A 15,761-nucleotide genomic window follows, 5' to 3' on the forward strand; every position below is an offset into this window, starting at 1 on the left:
CAACACAATATTCTATCTTTGCCTTGGACCTCCTTAGAACACACAACATAACCAAGACAATCTGATGCAGAGCAAAGCAGCTGTTACTATTTATGGCTCAGCCATTGCTATATATGATCACCTATTACCACTCATTTAAAAAAATACACGTTTGACTAATCCATTACATCCACAAAGAAGTTAGAATCCAGAAGAGATAGTTACCATTTGCATTCCAAGAAAGTACCCAAGGCTTTAATGCTTGCTGTTGGGTATCTACATCTCCAGTCCAAGAGACATATTTCAAACCAAAATGTGCAGCTGTGTCCTCACCTACACAACACTGAATGCATCAGTCTTGGATTTACTACAAGCATGACGGTTCATTGCACAGATCCCCAATTATTCAAACCATATCTTGTATAGAAGACTAGAGTTTTACTCCATGCAAAGTGGAACACTGTCAAACGTCTTAAATCAAGATCCTAAAGTCCCTGTTCTTTATACATCCCAATTAGCTATGCCTCTTCAATCAGCAGGAAGAGAGACAGGTGCTTAGTACCATCCAGTAGTAAAGGTCAGGCATCTTTGCTACAACTAGTCTAGTACTGTGTTTCCATCAAAACTCAAATGCAAATGTCAGCTGAGGCATTTCCACTCATCAAAATCTTTGACTAGAAGGAGGAAAACTTTGAAAGGTTTCCAAAATCCTGTGAATCCACTGTAGACAAGTATAGCATGAATGAGTTCATCATAAGACACTGCTTAGATAAAGAAGTGATACTAGCCTCCATTTCTCAAGATCCTAGGTCAAGTAATTTGCAAAGACACTTACAAGCAGAGGATAAAACTCATTGTTTAGCTTTTCAGCTCCTTCCTTTCTTTCTTTCATGTAATTTGCTTACCCAAGAATCAGTTTAACAACAGCTACCTATAGCCTGTCATTCTTCCACACGAACACCATCCATGGAAGGGAGCCTCTTAACATCTCTATTAAACTGTAATAAAGTCAAGTCTTAAACATGTAATGCTTCTAAATCAACCAGGCGTGACTGAAATTACTTAATCCACCAAGTCAGTACTTACTCATCCTACTTTACCACTACCAATCATTTGACAAGAGGAGCAGCATTATCCAGACACATTTCAGAGCTTAGTTTTAATCTGTGTTTCTGGTGTACTCTTTCACCGAGGATAAAGTGGAACTAAAGAATTAACGTCAAGCTGATTTTCAACTGCATTATGTTTGGCCATTTCTAAAACAAATATATACAGGAAAAGAAATATAAAAGAAACCCCCCTGTAATTCATTTATTACTATATTATTTGCCCAACACAGGGCATTAATCACCTGTTACTGTGTGTGTTCCACATAGCTATGTCTAGGCTTTCCTTTTCTCCTCATTCCCTGGCCCAATAGTTCTCATACTGGGCCGCACTAAGCACATTGACATGTGTAGGGCTCTAGAAGATTAATCAAATATCCTATCAAATCCCAGCCATATCAGATAATCATTAAGGCTAAGCAAGGGAAGAAAAGGATTTTTGTTCTGGAAAAAAAGTCAAAGTTGAATAAATCCTAGTAGGAGTATTGTCATTTCCATTATTTGAGAATGAAAATTAGAAGCACTGTGAGAACTTTACATTCTTGACACAATCATTTCCAAATAACAGCACAGGCCCAACAGAAAGAATACCACATTAAGGTAAATAATACAAATATATAGTGGCTACTGAAGCTGGGTCCCCAGTTTTACAACATTTCATCTTCATTTTTAAAGACTTTGTTGGCTACGTTAATACATTATGAGCTTTGTTTAATCCATGTACACAAAGTTCACATTTTTATTACAACTTACTACAAGTGGCTGAACCCAGTCTCTTAGCAATGCTATTTCTTTCAGAACAGGGAGGCTTTGCCATTATGGTCAGATTTGTTTCTTTTCTCAAGTGCTCTAGTAAACTAAATGCATTCCTTTTACAAGTCTAGAACTGTGGAGGTTGTAGAGCAGACAAAGAGTGTCGAATTGCAGTGTCTCCACATGAACAAATCGCCCCAAATGTCTAAATATTTCCAAAAAGTAGGGCAAGTCATGAGAACCTATGGTTCAAGCTGGGTGATGTGATAGCCTTTACAATGATTTAGATGACAAGTGTTGTCCAACTCAGCCATTTGCTTCCCTCAAACTTTCTCTTTGTTTGGCCAGAAGATGTAGACAATAAACTCAAGAAGGCAAAGGCAAAAATATTGTTTAAGAAATGGAGAAACATCTAACAAAAGGAGAGGGAGGGATTTGTTATTTTCAGAAGACTGAATCATCATGTCTCCTGTAGTGTAGGCCACAATAAAGCTGAAATAGCTTTTCCTTCATAACCATCAAATTCAATGAGATTCACATTTTTTTGTCTGTTTGAAAACTAGTTGAAAGCACAATTTGATGATAAAAAAGGTAAGAAAAGGACTGGATCTTTTACTCTTGATTTCAGAGCTTTGTCTCTTTCCAGAGAGATATTAACAGATATCTTTGGTTACATGTAAATGTTCAGCAAATTTCTACCAATGTGCAGTACTCTGGAAGTGTATGATAACATCCAAAAAGCAATGATACATCACAAATAAAAGATATCTAAAAAAAGATATCTAAAAAAACCACACAAAGCAGATGCCCTTAGCCATTCAGGTCTAAACAAAGCTGAAGCTAACAGGGGTTATAAAGGAGATCTGGTGACAGACTGGTTATTCTAAACATTCTGTGGATTCTCCTGATGTTTTGTGCAAAATCTGCTACCTGGCTCAAAACAGATGCTAACCTAGATCCTCACTGCTTCCATCAGCAGAGCAAGGCCCCTATCTCTAACAAAACAGGGGAAAAACCCAAGTACAGCCAAGAGCAGGAAGACATATCACTGCCTACAGACACTACACAACAGTTCCAAACATGCAAAGATAAAAAGGGGAGAGAATTTCGGTCTTTTAGAAGATATGCTGTAAACATAAGATAACAGTTTGTCATTTGGTTACCTGGCTATCTTACAGCCTTGAAAACCTCTCCATGTGAACTGCTTTTAAGCCAATTTGTAATAAATACCACAGGCAGCTAAACTTAAAAGTAATCCTAAGCCAAGGTAAATAGTAACCAACATTCAAATTTAACCATGTGAAGTCCACATCAAAACCCAAAATGGCAATTACAAAATATTCTGTTACTATGAACACTGTCAAATGCTTTGAATAATAGTACACTATGGAAAGAAGTAAAAACACTCTTTACCTTGTATCTCATTTTGGGGCACGAATGAATGTAGAAACCCATATAATAAAAACAGAGATCAGGAGCTTTTTCATGAAGTTGCCTAGTAAAAGCAATTTCCCTGTGAAAGGAAAAAAAAAAAGCCACTAATTACTTTTGAATACAATTCTTACATTAATTTCACCTCTTCATATTTCAGTATTTTACAGCTCCCTGGCTCTTGACCTATTTAATGGAGTAGACTCATTAAAAAATGAAAATCATGAACTCAAAACTAATGCTTAAAAAACCCAAAGATAATCTGAAAACTAATCTTTAAAACCCAAACAAATCACCAAAACGTAAAATGCTATGCTAGGCTTAAAAACACTTTCATTTCTGTGTTTTGTCCTATCAATTGAGTGGCTTAAAATTCAACTCAGGTGACTAAGAGCCTTTGTTTTAACAGGTTTCTTGTTAATATTCATGTACATTGACATTCTAAAGAAATGTGGCCCAGATGTTGTACATAGATTGGCTAACGTGGCTGAGGAAAACATCAGAATATTGTTTTAAAGATAAGCTTCAAGGATAGGTCTCTTGTTTGTTGTATTATTTGTATTCTAGCAATTGACATGTAAAAACATTCATCTTTATGCAACAGAAGGCATTTTTCACCCATCCCGCGTCTGACTCTATGATTTTCTCATTTATTCTGAAAGAGCAGTGATAATGTATTCCAGTTAAGTTTCCTTTTTATTTTACTGGCACAAGGACAAAGTTTCAGCTGATGTTACTACTACAATGCTTGTTTTTACAGCATTTGTTACGTTGCTGTTCACTTTTGTCACAAGTTTTACAAAACATGGATGTTGGTTCTTTCACCGCCAAAGGAACAGGAAGATATGAGTATGTGCATATGGGAAGCACATACAAGTACTGTGGTTTCACATTAACTTACTAATAAAGGTGTTATACATGTACTGACACCCTAACATTTCAGTTGCATTTCATTTGCTGAGACCATCACAAGCTCATTCTCACCTCTATATCTGTCCATATCCGTTCAAAAAGGGGAGAATGTTTATCTGAACATCCAGCTACATGTAACAGATTCTAGAAGTGAGATTGATGTACTACCAAAAATGTACACACATGCACTTCATCTACATAGTCTTTAAGACATAGCACGAAGGTAAACAACCTTACCATTTCATGCAGATTACCATGGACCTTATTAAACAAATAGCATTCTGCAATTAAAAAAGCTGAAACACTACAGGGGAAAAAAATGTTATCTTTGTATTTCAGAATGTCTTAAACACTCTTTCTAACTGGACTACACTATCTGGTCTAATGAAACAAAAAGATAAAGTGAATAGACCATAATGTGATGAGGTAAAAACTGGGCTGCACGAAGCAGCAAGTCTTACCATGGGCAAGAAAGCTTTGTGCAAGTGAGTTATTGCACATGATACCAAAGCTAACTTGCTCAGTATTGCTGCCAGTGTCTTTGCATGTCCTACAGTCTCCTAACACGCCCTAGGTCAGGACCCCTAACTCAAGTTTTTGCTCTGTCTTTCATTTATCTGTTTGACCAATCCCACCCCAGGCAATGTTTTATTAGCAGGATGGTAAAGCATCCTTCTCTTGCCACTTTTCAGGAGTCTGTGCACACAAGACAATCCTCTGACTCCATCATTTTATACCAGGAAAGGCAATGAATTGTCCCTGTATGGCATATTTGCATCCTTTCTGCTTACATTTTTCCTATGGAAAAGTGACTATAGACTTGCAATTACCTTGTGTAAATCTTTCAGTTATGGTACATATCTAAGGAGTTATAACGGCTGTTAGCGTTTGGCAAGAGTCATCAACTACTGAGGAAGACATAAATGCATTTCATTGATTAAAAATCCAGGCTTAGTATTTCTGTGCTACATAACCCAATTCCAAAAGAAGGTCAAATGTGTCTTGCTATGAACCAGGGATTAGGAATACTATGCCTGCTTACTGTTCACAGTTTTAGGCAGTTAGAGGAAAGGTTTAACTTCTTCCTGCAAGTAACAACAAGAATCCCTCAGTATTTCTTGAACATTTTTTTTCCTTGTGTTCAGATCAGGATTTCACAAGTGGCAGCTTCTCCCCTCATTCTTTTCTTAGATGCCTATATATTTCAAATGATCTTCAAATCCCATCCTTTCCATGACTCTGCAGCAAAAATTCTCAAAGTAGCATGAAGTGAAAGTGACAGCACTGCAATGTAGTTTAACCTCCTCAGAGGAAAATTGGCAACAGCTTTGAAGGTATCAGATTCCTTTGCAGCTTCCTAAATCCTCCCTAACTCTCAAGGGGTTTTTTCCCCCCTTTTTGAAAGAACAAGCTTGGCTCCTTTTAAGACTGCTGGGAACTTGTTTTTATTGCTTTAAATGCTGCAGAATTTATAAGCTGCTTTTTCACTCGCTGAGCCACACATGCATGCTGAGCCTAGAAATTTATTATGTAGAAAATTTAGAATCATTTCAAGAATTCATAAGCATGCATTATGTCAGTCTGGTATTACATCAAGTAATGTGATCTGCACAAATACTAAAAACAACTTGTAGGAGGTCTTAGACTTTTATGTTACTCGCTCACCTTGGATGGAAAAAAAAGTCATAATCAGTCAAAATTTTAAGTCTCTAGCATAAGTAATGAAAAACTTGTGAAAGCCTAAACCACTAATAGACAAAGACCAGCTCTTAGGAGTCACAACATTCTTCTGCATGTGTTAATTCTGATTAATTTTATAGATTTGCCAGCACCACTGAATGCCTCAGAAAAAAAATCAATTTAGACTTTTTTAGACAGGCCACTGGAGCTGCTACAGCAACAGCTACCTGGGAGTAGCAGAGCTGGGAGTTCTGCTGGACAGCAAACCAAACACGAACCAGTAACGAGCTCTCCTGGCCAAGGAGGCCAATGGCATGCTGGGGAGCATGAAAAAGAGTGTGGGCAGCAAGTCGAGGGAGGTTCTCCTCTGGTGCTACTCTGCCCTGGTAAGGAGTCCTGTATCCAGTTCTGGGCTACTCAGATCCAGAGAGACAGAGAAATGTTGGAGAGAGGCCAGAGCAGGGCCACCAAGGTGATCAGGGGACTGGAACATCTTCCTTATAAGGTATTGGAGAAATTGCACGTTAGGACCTAAGTGACCTAAGAGCTTACCAGAGAGTGGAGGAGGTCCTGCTCTCTCACTCCCTGGCCATTCTCTGCTGCATGTTGGGGCTCTGTTACAACTCTTACACCAGCTCTGGTGTTAATAGGTTCTTCACTGAGCCAACTCACCTCAGTTGCTAATGCAAATAGCCTTCTGCTCAGAAAATTAAAGTGGCTAAATATATGGTTGCTAGAAGCCCAGCATATAGCACAGATGTAGGGGAGTGATTGTAGCATCTCATTTCAGCAGCAATAAACCATTACTAAACAGTGACCTTTGTGGGGACAAAAATTTCTTTGATACCTTCATTTGAACAACTCATATAAAGATGATTCAGAAATGACAGAATTCATCACTACAAAGAGAAGAATACATCTAAAAATCTTAGGAAAACAAAAGATCCTAATAAAAATCTAAACAAATTATGAATGATTAGACTTCTGAGAGATGTAATTGCACATAGTTTTGTAGTTGCTGCCTAAGTGGATAACACTGAAGAAGCTCCACCTATAGAGAAGATGCCTCCCAATGGCATGTCTTGGCTCTTGAGAGCCTCTCTGGGAACACCACATGTCTATGACCAGCTTAATTCTTGTAAAGAGGAGTAAAAAATCTAAGAAAGCAGCGAGACACACAAATATTTCCACTTGTTTGGGTTTTTTTTTCTTGTAATAATAACAGAATAATAAAATTGCTTATGGAACAAAACCAGTAACTTTAAATTTAGCACACAAGTCTTATTCACAGTGAAAAGCATTACTCACTATTCCTACCGTTCTGCAAGACTAGACTAATAGTTAATTTAAGGCTTTATGATTCATAGGATTACTCTCTCCATCAAGTTCTCTAAAGATAAAGATAATGAGATTAACATACCTGAAAAATATACATAATATTAGTACAGCAGGAGACTACTAATTCAGAAGACAGCACAATTTAAGTACCTATGATTTATGATCTCAATGTGCATAAAACTATAAAAATGATTCATTTCATTTGGTGACTGGGCTAAGAAAAAGGTCAAAGGAAAAATTATTTCTATGCAAACAAAAAAGGGGCTTTTCCTGCTGAAACCAAGCAATACCACATTATTTTCAGAGGCAATAAAACCTAGGCATTGCATTTCTGACTGGTTGTTTTAATCTTTAAAAGTAACTCAGTAACTAGAAAGATACATCCCTATTGCAGGATGACAATTAGAAATCTATTTGCAATGCAACCAACCATAGAGAATTCAAACACAAACAAAACATCCCCTCAAACAAACAAAAAAACCCAAACAAGATCCACAAATACTTTGCTAGAGAAAGGTTACCAGTGTATGTTGAGGCTGGAAATAAAAGCACAAGTTTAGGAACAAGTATCAGTTCTAGTCTAACGAGAAAACAAAAACATCCTCTTACCGTAATGCAGAGTAGACTCCCAAAGATAAGAAAGAATAGTCTGGATCATAGTATAGATAGACAGAGGACACGCAGTAGGGCAGGATATCAATTACACCAACAGCAATTATCTTCCCATCCAGCCAATACTGCTGGTGGAAGGATCCATAGCCACATTCCGGTCCATTTGGTGCATTCTCTGCCTAAGCAACAACAGAAGAGGGATGTAATTGTTTAACAGGTAGACTTGCAGTATAAACACAATTTTAGAAAGAATTTTCATGTCTAAGTAAATCCTGTGAGAAATTACTCCTGCTGTCCCTGGTGTAGGAAAAAGGGGATTTGAAAAGCAAGGAAAAGAACATCAGGTCACTGTATCACTTTTGACCTTTGCTGTGCTCATGACTAAAACTCTACGTATCACACAGCCCAAGCATGAATCTGCAAAAAGCCTCTGCCATCGATCATTTCTAGCACTGACAAGATGATTCAGCAAGTTATCAATGCATTATTACATGCAAACAAACTGTGCTGATACTCTTTAATTTGACCCACTCACTCTTCAACAAGAGATGAAGCCAAAGGCAGAAAGGTGAAATGCTGAAATGTCACTGCAGCCTGCAACTGCCCACAGCCTCCACGGCTCTGTCACAGCAAGGACCTGACTGCTTCTGTCCCCCATGCCCCCAAAATACTGGAAACACTTTGGCCACAGAAATTCAGTTTCTCAGAGTGGCCATTAACGTTCCTTGAGAACAGCATTTATGAAAAGAAGTCACTCTTTATGAGAGGTTTACTCTTTATGACCAACAAAACACCTTTTATCTAAGAATCTGAAACTCTAGGTTGCAACTAAATCTGTGGAACGTCTTCCTCATTGACCCACATCAGAGTATCTTCTGCAAAAACACTAAGGAATTTGGTGCTGTTGTATGCTGTGGTTTTGGGTCTGGAGTGAAGTAAGTGTCTGGATGGGGGAAAGCACCTAGAGCCAGAAACTGATGCTTCAAATTAAGAAGAAAATGATATCCTAATTTAAACTGTATTACACAACCAACTTTGACATGCCATTTTCTCCCACGTCAAGTTTGTTTTAATCCTGAATTCCACCGTGCTCAACTTAATTATCCATCTAGTCATGTTTTTCACTGCATTGCCAGATCTTCAGAAAGCTGCTTCTCACTCAATAAATCTGACAGTATTGCCTACTATTACCAACTGGTTTGCATTACAACAACAGAAGGTGGGTTTAATCAAGTATTTTGATACAGTAGCTCAGACTGAAGAGACGATGGGCAGTAGAAGTTATTCTAATTGGTACCACATGTGTCAAAAGAAATCAATCATGTGAACAAAAATCGTTTCAACTGACTGACCCACCCAATAAGTCCTAAAATAAAGGGCATATAATAAAATGTTTGCATTTTTATAGAGTTATGTAGCATAAAACAAGCCATGGAGCTACAGATACTAGAAAACTGAAACGATCAAACATTTGAGAGCTCAATCTGCAGTATCCAAGGATATTGGACTCAAATACTAGCATATTACACTGGATGTCTTCTCATTCTGGTAAATCCCACTTATTCAACAGTTTCATACAATATCCTCAACTTTTCAGTAGAGCCAAGTGAAATCACGTGATCAGTAGTAACACATTTAAGCTGGGATGCAATCAAGTAAGAGATTTTCTCTGAGGATTCCTCAACGCAGGTTAAGTTCTCAGCTACCAGGGTGCAGCCAGTGACAGAAAAAAAGGGAACATCTCCTGCAAGCTCAGGGGAAGTGTGATTGATAACGTAACACAGACTTGCTTGAATAAGTTTCAGTTAAAACATATTTTCTTTCTTTGTTAATAACTCATCACATAAAGTTTAATGAATGTTAAAGAAGATAGTCTAAGTCAACATGGACAAAGACTTTCCCTCAAAGTCTTCGGAAGATAAATGAATGCTGTGTCTGTGTGTGATGCCAAACCTCCAAATGGCACTGCATGGGTTCGGCCACCAGACCTCTACAAAGTGAAGTATCAGTATCAGTCAAAAACTTCTGGTGAAGTACAAACTACAGTTATTTCACTAATGCAATTACAATGAAATGTCATGAGCATGAAAGAGGCTATGTTCTGTAACAAACAGAATAAGCACAGCAGTGATTTCAGGCAAGATGGTCAGAGATCTCCATTACATGAAGCAAGTAACATGTTTTAAAATAGTAACATTTTCCTCCTCCTTCAAAAGTTTTCATACAATGTAACCCTTTGTAATGCTTCTAACTATTATGTTTTCTCTAATTTCTCCATGAATACATAGCTCCTTTAAATTGATTCTTCAGGCACCATCCAGGCAAACTGATGTGAAACTTGTTTAGAATATGCATTTCACACCACTGTTGTGTCCACCCAGGACTGTGTTTGTCAAAGGTGATGTAAAATGTATCAGTGACAGTGGGTGAGCAAGCCCCATCAGAAAGGCTTTCCCTTATCTACCTAAAATTCTCCCTTAGCCCTGGAATCAATCCAGAGAGACTAATTTATTTAAAACTAAAGATTTCTACTCAAACTTCAATACAATGAATTATTATAATCTGGTGTAATTGAAACAATGAAAACAATAAGAACTAAGTCCAGGACAAAAATTAAACCAAACCATTTTCTCTCCATTGTTTAGATTACAATGTAGAGAAAAATGCAATATACTCCATCACATATTAATTACCTGTCTTCATATTCTGCTTGCTAATGACTCCCACATTTGATTGCTCATATTCTATAATGCATTATTAAAATCTGTATATTTAATAGCCACTGGTATTACATATTGCCCCAATTAGTACATCTCAATGCAATAACTGCTTATAATTGCACTTCAATGATGGTAAGAGTGCTCCATTTTCTTCAAAGCACATTGATCTTTCTGTTTACTTTTTAAGAGATGTTTTACATTATTATTATTATGGAAACTGCTTTTGTTAATCCAGATGCCAGAGCAGCTATGCAACTGCAGAAGGCACTGCATACTCACTCACCCACAACAGCTCCTGGCCACACTAACTGCATGATTATTTTTCTCTGGAAGGTTTCATGAAAGTTCCTATTTTGAGCTTTCCCATTTTACCCTCTGCTGTGGATAGAGGGAGAAGGAAAATATGAAATCTCTACTATCTCTTGCAGAAAGAAAAGAAAGAAAAGAAAAAAAAAGGCCAGGAAACCTTTGACTTCTACACTCCAGTGGAAATTATTTGCCAAATAAGTGAAGTGATTAATTCCAGCAGTTCCTTTCCCAAATGTACACACACACACCACCTACCATATGGTAGATTTCTATCTCTCAGTCAGCAACATATTTCCTTTTCAGTACTACATCCTCCTTTCACTAGGGATTAGTGGAGATGCTGTGAAAGCAACCTACAAACACAAGCTGTGTCTGCAAGAGGTAGCACTGCACGTTTTCATTAAAAAAAGCCAGCTATGCACCCTCACAGAAGAAAGGCCAACAGCACACTGGGCTGCAGCAGGCTGAGCACTGCAGTGAGGTGTGCTTTCCTCTCTGCTCAGCACTGGCAAGGCTGCATGGACACTGTTGGGGCCAGTGCAGGGCCCCCCACAACCACAAAAAATACAGACTCACTGAGGCAGGTCTGTAAGGGCCATAAAGATGATAAAGGAGCTTGAGCATTTACTTATTGTATAAAATGAGCTTGAGAAAGCTAGGACTCTTCAGCCTCAAGAAGAGATGACACAGGGAGGTTTTATCTATGTGATCATCTGAGTGTTGCAGCTCATTCCCACTGTTGCATCAAGATGCCGTTGAACTACTTGGGAAGGACAAGAAGTCACAGACGTGACTATGTTAGTGATGTCAATACAGCCCCTGCCCCAGAGCACCATTCCAACTCACCAGGCACCAAAAGCTAGGAAACAGCCTGAGAAGTCCAGATTTTGCCTGTGCCCTTCTTCCATGAGCCCTCTGGCCTTGGCAACAAGAGGGTACCCGACCATGGGGGTTTGGCCAAGACTCCTGCCTGCCATTTTCCCAGACTGAATCAGTATAGTACCTCTCCAAACAAGGTAGTGCTTGCATATGTGAAGTGGTACAATGGCAAACATTTAAATGCAGCTTCCAAGACAAAAAGATGAATAGAAGAACCCCAAACAGTTGTTGCTACATTATCCTGTTTGCTGCTAGAAAATCGTCTAGTTTTCAGCTACTACACAGCGTCTCACTTTTCCAAACTGTTCACTTTCTGTGCCAGAACCCATTGCCAAAACAGAAACTAAACAGAGTAATAAAATGAGGAAATAAAGAAGACAGGAAGAGTTTGGGTGTTCATCCTATTTGCAGCTAATAATAATATTTTAAATTTGAAAAATTACAAATGGAAATCATGTTTAAATTCTATGTTAAATTCCTTTTGTTCAAAAGAGTAAACAGACGACACGCTACTACATTTGCTTGTGGCAACTGCTTCAGAATAAAGAATTTCAAGAATCCCCTGGCCTCTGATATACAACCCCTTTTATTTAACTTCATCTAATTGAAGACATCTGTAGTGGTGCCACACAAAATTTAATTCAAGCTTCGAAATGTCAATAAAAAGTGTCTGTAAGGAACAATGCTGGTATAAACCTGCCAGGGAAGTGTGCATCAACATCTACGTAGCCATACAAAATTAAGAATATAATGGCAGTCTGCTGCCTGAGTTGACGAGGTGATAAAAGCCCTTTTCCTATAAAGTCTAATGAGCTCTATTACTCTTCAGCCTTCAGGAATTTAAAGGCCAGTGGACTCAGCAGAGAAAAGCAGCAAACTCTCCACACATGGATTCGTTCAAACTGTGACATATCAAATTACTGGTGTAATTACTATAACCTGACAATTTCATTACAGTCACGCGGTACTTAACTCTTTAAGACTAACAAGACAGACAGTGGAAGGAATCTGAAGCAGTTTGCTTACTTCAACTGAACCAACAGCATCTCTCCTAGACTTTTCATTCTGTCCAATATGAGTTTAGCAAGTTATTTCTTAAAACAGAGAAGACACAGCAGTTTCTGCTACTGTCTCTTAATGCAGCAGTACGAGATTCAGTGGTACTTTATTATTCAGCAAAGGAATCCTCAGACTCCTTGAACACACAGTACTGTCTTCCTTACTTGTCCTTGTCAATACAAATACTGTGACACCCATCTATACCACCTATATAATAATGGTTTGCTTTTTACAGAGAGAAGAGGAAAGAACACATTCCTATCAGAACTTGCCTGTAGAACTTACATACATACCTCCAGAGGAGAATCACAGAGGAATCGTGTGAACTGCATGGAGGTACATTCATCAGAAACATGTGCCCAAGGAGAGAATGCAAATATGCAAAACAGAAAAAGAAGAAAATAGTTACAGTACTTCAGGATCCATTAACAGTCAAACACATTCTTTCAAAACCATATATTTGAAAAACACCATATAAGAGTTAAACTACAATTTCCATAATCAAATTCCCATTTCTGTTTTATTTAGAGGTACAAATAGATGTCATAATTAACTATCCAAAGCATTTCCTTTCTATAAAACTCAAGTTCTTTAACACATTGTGAGAGAAATATTCTCTTGTAACACAGGCCCTTTATTTTAAATTAACACATTTCTCTGTGACTGCCTGCAACGGAGACTCTTTTCCCACCATTCCATTGGTACCTGCCTCATCACTAAAGCAAGAGGGTTAGTGTCCTAATATCTCTTAATATGAATTGATTAAGTTTATTTACATTCAAAATCATGAGCAAGCACATGTTCAGTCTAAAGAAGGAATAAGTTTAAAAAATCAGCTTCCTGAAAGTGCAAGCCTTTTCCAACCTAGATTCTTTACTTGATACAAAATGATGTGCTATAGACAATCAACCAAAAAGGCAAGGTTTTAATGATCTGGAACTTGTTCAAGACTCTTAAGAATAATGAAATGTAATAGTTATTTATTTACCATCATTTACTTATTTGATACAAATATTTCCTTAGTGGTGGATTCCACATTAAACATGTTACAAAGGTCTGGTATGTATTTAACCATAAAACATTCCTTTGCTAAAAACCTGGTACTTGCTACATGGTTTAATTCCCCCTCTTGTAATAGCTGGATGATTTATTAAGTCAGCAGTTCCCAAACTGCAAAGGAACAGTAAACAGGAACTTTTTCTTAAAATTTTGATAAAAAGAGTACATGTGAACACCTACAAAGGCCTGATTGTTGTCAAGATTTCTATGAATCTCTGAGATTAATTAAAAAAAGATTATGCTGTTTAAAGGGGAATACAAAAAATGGGTTGCTTACTTGTCAGATGTCTCATTTTTCCCAGAGAAGGAGAGGAAGGCAACAATAAAAAGTGCCAATACTGTAAATTGCTGCCTTAAGACTGAGTTTCATATACAGCCTCAGTAATTAAAATTTCTCTTTTCTTCAGAAGGTGCTATAAAGCAGATTTTAGAAATAAAAACATAGCCTCTGGTGTATATATATATGTATGTATATATATATCTCCTGATCTGCAAACAATTATGGGACCATTCTCATTGTGGCTCCAAGCAAGTACAATCTGAACCTTCTCTAAGGCTGAGTCTCCAGGAAGGGACAACTGTTCATGCTAAAAGAATCAAGGCTTTGCAGAAATCATAATTCAGAGCATTCCCCCTTGAAAGACACAGCAGCAGCTGATCTGTGGATGCATGACAAATTCTTTGGACACCAGCTATGGAAGAACCCTGCATTTCTTTAAGGTGCTGGTGAAGAGAGGGGAAAGTACATTTCCTATAATTAACCATTTCAGATCTAGTCACCACCACTCTGAATTACCCAAGAGTTCAGAAAAATGCAGATGACTGCAACATCTTCATGAGATTCTAGACTTTTTATTGATTCGGTAGATTGGAAGAGAGAACAAGAGGAAAAATCCCATATCATACTTAGACAGAAATATAACATTCAAAATGTGAATTACTGAGTTATCATCACATTAGAAAAGAGCAGAGTTACAGATTGATGCAGAGTGCATCAGTCTTTACAGAATAAATAAACCAGGTGTTATTAATTCTCACGTCAGAAGACCCCCAATAGTTCTTAATCTGTAACTTTAGCTTTAGAGTGCAAGTTAAACCCTATGGGTGAGGAAACTGGGCCAAAGACACTTTTCAAATAGTTTTATCCATTCTCCAGGCTGTACTGTACAATCCCTTGGCTTTGGGGGTGAGGAGGGATTGTTTAAGGGTACCTGAGTATAACTGCTGCTTGCTAAGAAGTATATACTGCTACAACACTCTGTACTGCTGGCTAGAAAACAAATTCTTCACTGCACTTGATTTGTGTCACAATGTTATGGGGAAAAACACATTGCAAGTCTTAAGTATTATTTAATCTATTGATACCTGCCAAAGTTCTCAGGTTGAACATTTTTCTTGAGTCCTAGAAAACTTCACAAAACTCTGATTCTTCTCTAGAAGTCAATTAAGAAACAATTACCCCAAAACCCAACAGTTTTCTATTATGGGTTTGTTGAGGTTTTTTAAACGAAGAATTTGACACATACAGCTGGAGAATTAAAGAAATACTTTAGATCCACTGAGCTCTGCTATTATCTTCTCAACCCTTACTCTCTCCTCTCACCCCTAAATCCATAGCACTTTCATCATAACCCAGGAATACACCCAATCTATACATTTAAACCAGTCTATACATTTATTTAAACCTTAGTAAACCTAAGATTCAGTTCCTAAATTAAGAAACTCCTTTAATACTGCAAGATCATTATGAACACAACTTAAAAATCATTCAATAAACTGTGAAAGAAATCCAGTGAAAAGCTGGCATTGCATGTAAGAGAACTCCATCTGTCACACAGGCGTAATTCAAATTCCTTACAAAGTCATGCTTTTCTCATTTTAATTTCAAACTGAATCACATAAACTTTAGCCTCTTTAAAGCCAT

At 37.6% G+C, this 15,761-nt stretch overlaps 1 protein-coding gene across 8 annotated transcripts in view; it reads right to left on the bottom strand.

Annotated features, from left to right (window-relative positions):
* Positions 1-15,761, bottom strand: part of ATE1 (arginyltransferase 1) — a 79,470-nt gene that overhangs the window by 42,583 nt on the left and 21,126 nt on the right. For all 8 annotated transcript variants that reach the window (XM_062001354.1, XM_062001353.1, XM_062001350.1 and 5 more), the window contains 3 exons: positions 13,072-13,104; positions 7,809-7,990; positions 3,252-3,351 (listed from right to left, as the gene is read on the bottom strand). In XM_062001354.1, the coding sequence (XP_061857338.1) occupies positions 3,252-3,351; positions 7,809-7,990; positions 13,072-13,104 (315 nt within the window). The remainder of the gene's footprint in view (positions 1-3,251; positions 3,352-7,808; positions 7,991-13,071; positions 13,105-15,761) is intronic.

This window comes from Colius striatus, chromosome 8 (genome assembly GCF_028858725.1).
Source record: "Colius striatus isolate bColStr4 chromosome 8, bColStr4.1.hap1, whole genome shotgun sequence".
NCBI lineage: Eukaryota > Metazoa > Chordata > Aves > Coliiformes > Coliidae > Colius > Colius striatus.